General features: G+C 47.2%; 1 protein-coding gene across 1 annotated transcript; it reads left to right on the top strand.

Annotated features, from left to right (window-relative positions):
• Window positions 1-1,023, top strand: LOC103206925 (DDB1- and CUL4-associated factor 12-like protein 2; the record flags this gene model as incomplete). Its single annotated transcript, XM_007952443.1, has 1 exon — window positions 1-1,023. A coding segment is annotated over one exon (1,023 nt), but the record flags the coding sequence as incomplete, so codon positions are not given.
• Between the last annotated feature and the right edge of the window lie 1,651 nt (window positions 1,024-2,674).

Here is a 2,674-nt window from a genome sequence, read left to right as displayed (position 1 = left end):
GTGGTGGACGTGCACACAAGCCACATCACGCGCATCCCTCTGCTGCCCGACAGGGCGCCAGCGCCGGCCCAGCAGAGCTGCGGCATCCACGCCATCGAGCTGAACCCCTCCAAGACCCTACTGGCCACAGGGGGGGAGAACCCCAACAGCCTGGCGGTCTACCAGCTCCCCACGCTTGATCCTATGTTCCTGGGTGACCGCTATGGCCACAAGGACTGGATCTTCACCATTGCCTGGATGAGCGACACCGTGGTTGTGAGCGGCTCCCGCGATGGCACCGTGGCTCTGTGGCGCGTTGACCCCGACATGTGCCAAGGCAGCATCGCCTGGCACAACGACGTGGGGCTCCCCGGCTATGCTCATATCCTCCCAAGGGATATGGAGACCATCCCCAGGGCCAGCTCCAGCCCCAACAACCGCAAGGTGCGGGCCCTGGCTTTCAGTGGCAAGAACCAGGAGCTGGGAGCAGTGTCCCTGGATGGCTACTTCCACCTGTGGAAGGCCCGGAGCACCCTGTGCAGGCTGCTGTCCGTCAGGCTGCCCTACTGCCGAGAGAACGTGTGCCTGACCTACTGCGACGACTTGTCAATGTACGCAGTGGGCTCCCAGGCCCACGTCTCCTTCGTGGATCCGCGCCAGCGCCAGCAGAACCTGCGGCCCCTGTGCTCCAGGGAGGGCGGCACGGGCGTGCGCTCCCTGAGCTTCTACCAGTACATCATCACCATAGGCACCGGCCACGGGTCCCTGCTGTTCTATGACGTCCGTGCCCAGAAGTTCCTGGAGGAGAGATCCTCGGCCAGCCCAGACTCCTCGCCACGGTCTACAGGGAAGAAGCTCAAGCTCACCGCTGGGAGAGGCTGGCTCAACCACAGCGACCTTTGGGTGAACAACTACGCTGGTGTAGAGGAGTTCCCCAATGCGCTCTACACCCACTGCTACAACTGGTCTGAGATGAAGCTCTTCGTGGCTGGCGGCCCGCTGCCTTCAGGCCTCCACGGGAACTACGCGGGCCTCTGGAGCTAAGGATGCCACGTGGGTATCAAAGTGCACAGGTTGACCTTCCTTCCGGTTGTGTCTTGGTGCTTCATGCTGTGTATATGCTTTTAACTGTGTGTGGCTTTTTTCTTCCAGGTGGAGGAACACTACCAGTTTACCAGCTTGCCTGTGTTTAGAATATTCGACAGAGAAAGAGATGGATCGACCCTTCGAGCAATCAGAACTTGGCTTTAAAACTTTTCTGCACCTTACCCAACAGCACCGTCTTTTTACCTTTTCATACAAAGAATCTGTAATTGTGTTCCCTGTTTGAGTGATAAATGCTTTTGCTGTTACGGTGTTGCAATCATGGTCCCCACTATAATTGAGTATTTTTGTTTTACCACTATTTTAATAGTATGGTCAGGTCTTTTACACGTTTCAGGTGTATAAGGTACTTCAGGAAAATGTGTGCTTATAAAGTGTCTTAGGGGCTAATCTGCCCCTTGTTAATTTTATAGCCCTGGTCCACTTAAAAAGTCCATTTCAAGTTGGCGATTGCCAACATTTGGGACTTGTTTCCTTTGGGCGTTGGGAATTCTGTTTGTTGTTTGTATATCGTTGGTATATAAAGTGCTTTCAAATACATCCTCTTAGTTAAATGGATAACTTATAGTCTTGTTCATTTACAACTTTGATTATTCAATAAAAATTTAGAATCATGACCCCTAGGCCCTCAGCCTTTGTGTTTGTATTATGGTCCGCTTTCCTGGGTTGTGTTTATACTACAGATTTTCATAGTTAATCACAACTGTTCTATATGTGCCAGGGCAGTCAGGGAAATAATTTGGGGACTAGACATGTCTTCTGAGTTCAGGTAACACCATCTGGGCAGCCATTTACAGTAAAGAGCAGCCTTTGTGCTCAGTGTAGGTGGTGGTGATGACTTTTTATTGTACACATGGATAATTTTCCTATCTAGATGGAGTATGTGGTGCATTGCAGAAAAATTTAAAATGTTCAGCATCTTAGCAAGTAAGTGTGCAATACTAAAGTTTTTGAATGTATGTTTTTTTTTTCCTTAGTTGTCCATTCAGGCACGTATTTCTCGAGATCAAAATTTCCAGAAGAGAAGGTAGAGATGAAGCATAAGTTACACCTATATATGGCTTTGTACATTTCTTTTGGAAAAGCAAATTTATGCTACTGTTTTGCATTAAAGCACAAATAAGCTTTTGAATACCTCAGCTAAATATAGTTGGTGTAGGTTAGGATGGTTAGTTTTGCTTTAAGATGATGTAACAGACCATTTTTTTCATTTACAAAAATGTTCATGTTTAAATTTACCTACTATATTTGTGTATGTTTTTGTATCTTATTTCCCGTGAGGAAAAGGTATTGATGTATACCATTTGACATATGCAAGTATTTCTAATATTTTTGACTGTGTCTACCAAGACTGACTAGTTGGTCTTTATTTTTGTTTCGTTTTATTCTAATTTAAAATAGGCAATGCGTGCACATAATCACACAACTCACAGCCTCTGGAAGGTGAACAGTGCAAAGTAAGGCTTACTCCCCAACATCCCTGGTCTCCTGCTCATAGATCCAACCGGTACAGGCTGTCTATGGCGTATATGTAATTTTTATGAAAATGGTAACATGCTGCACGTATCTGTGCTTTTTTTTTTTTTTTTTT

The sequence above is a fragment of the Orycteropus afer genome, unplaced genomic scaffold, assembly GCF_000298275.1.
Source record: "Orycteropus afer afer isolate SDZICR_OR568_19922 unplaced genomic scaffold, OryAfe1.0 scaffold00337, whole genome shotgun sequence".
Taxonomy (NCBI): Eukaryota; Metazoa; Chordata; class Mammalia; order Tubulidentata; family Orycteropodidae; genus Orycteropus; species Orycteropus afer.
Note: the sequence above shows the minus strand (reverse complement) of the source record. Positions and strands in the feature narration are given on the sequence as shown.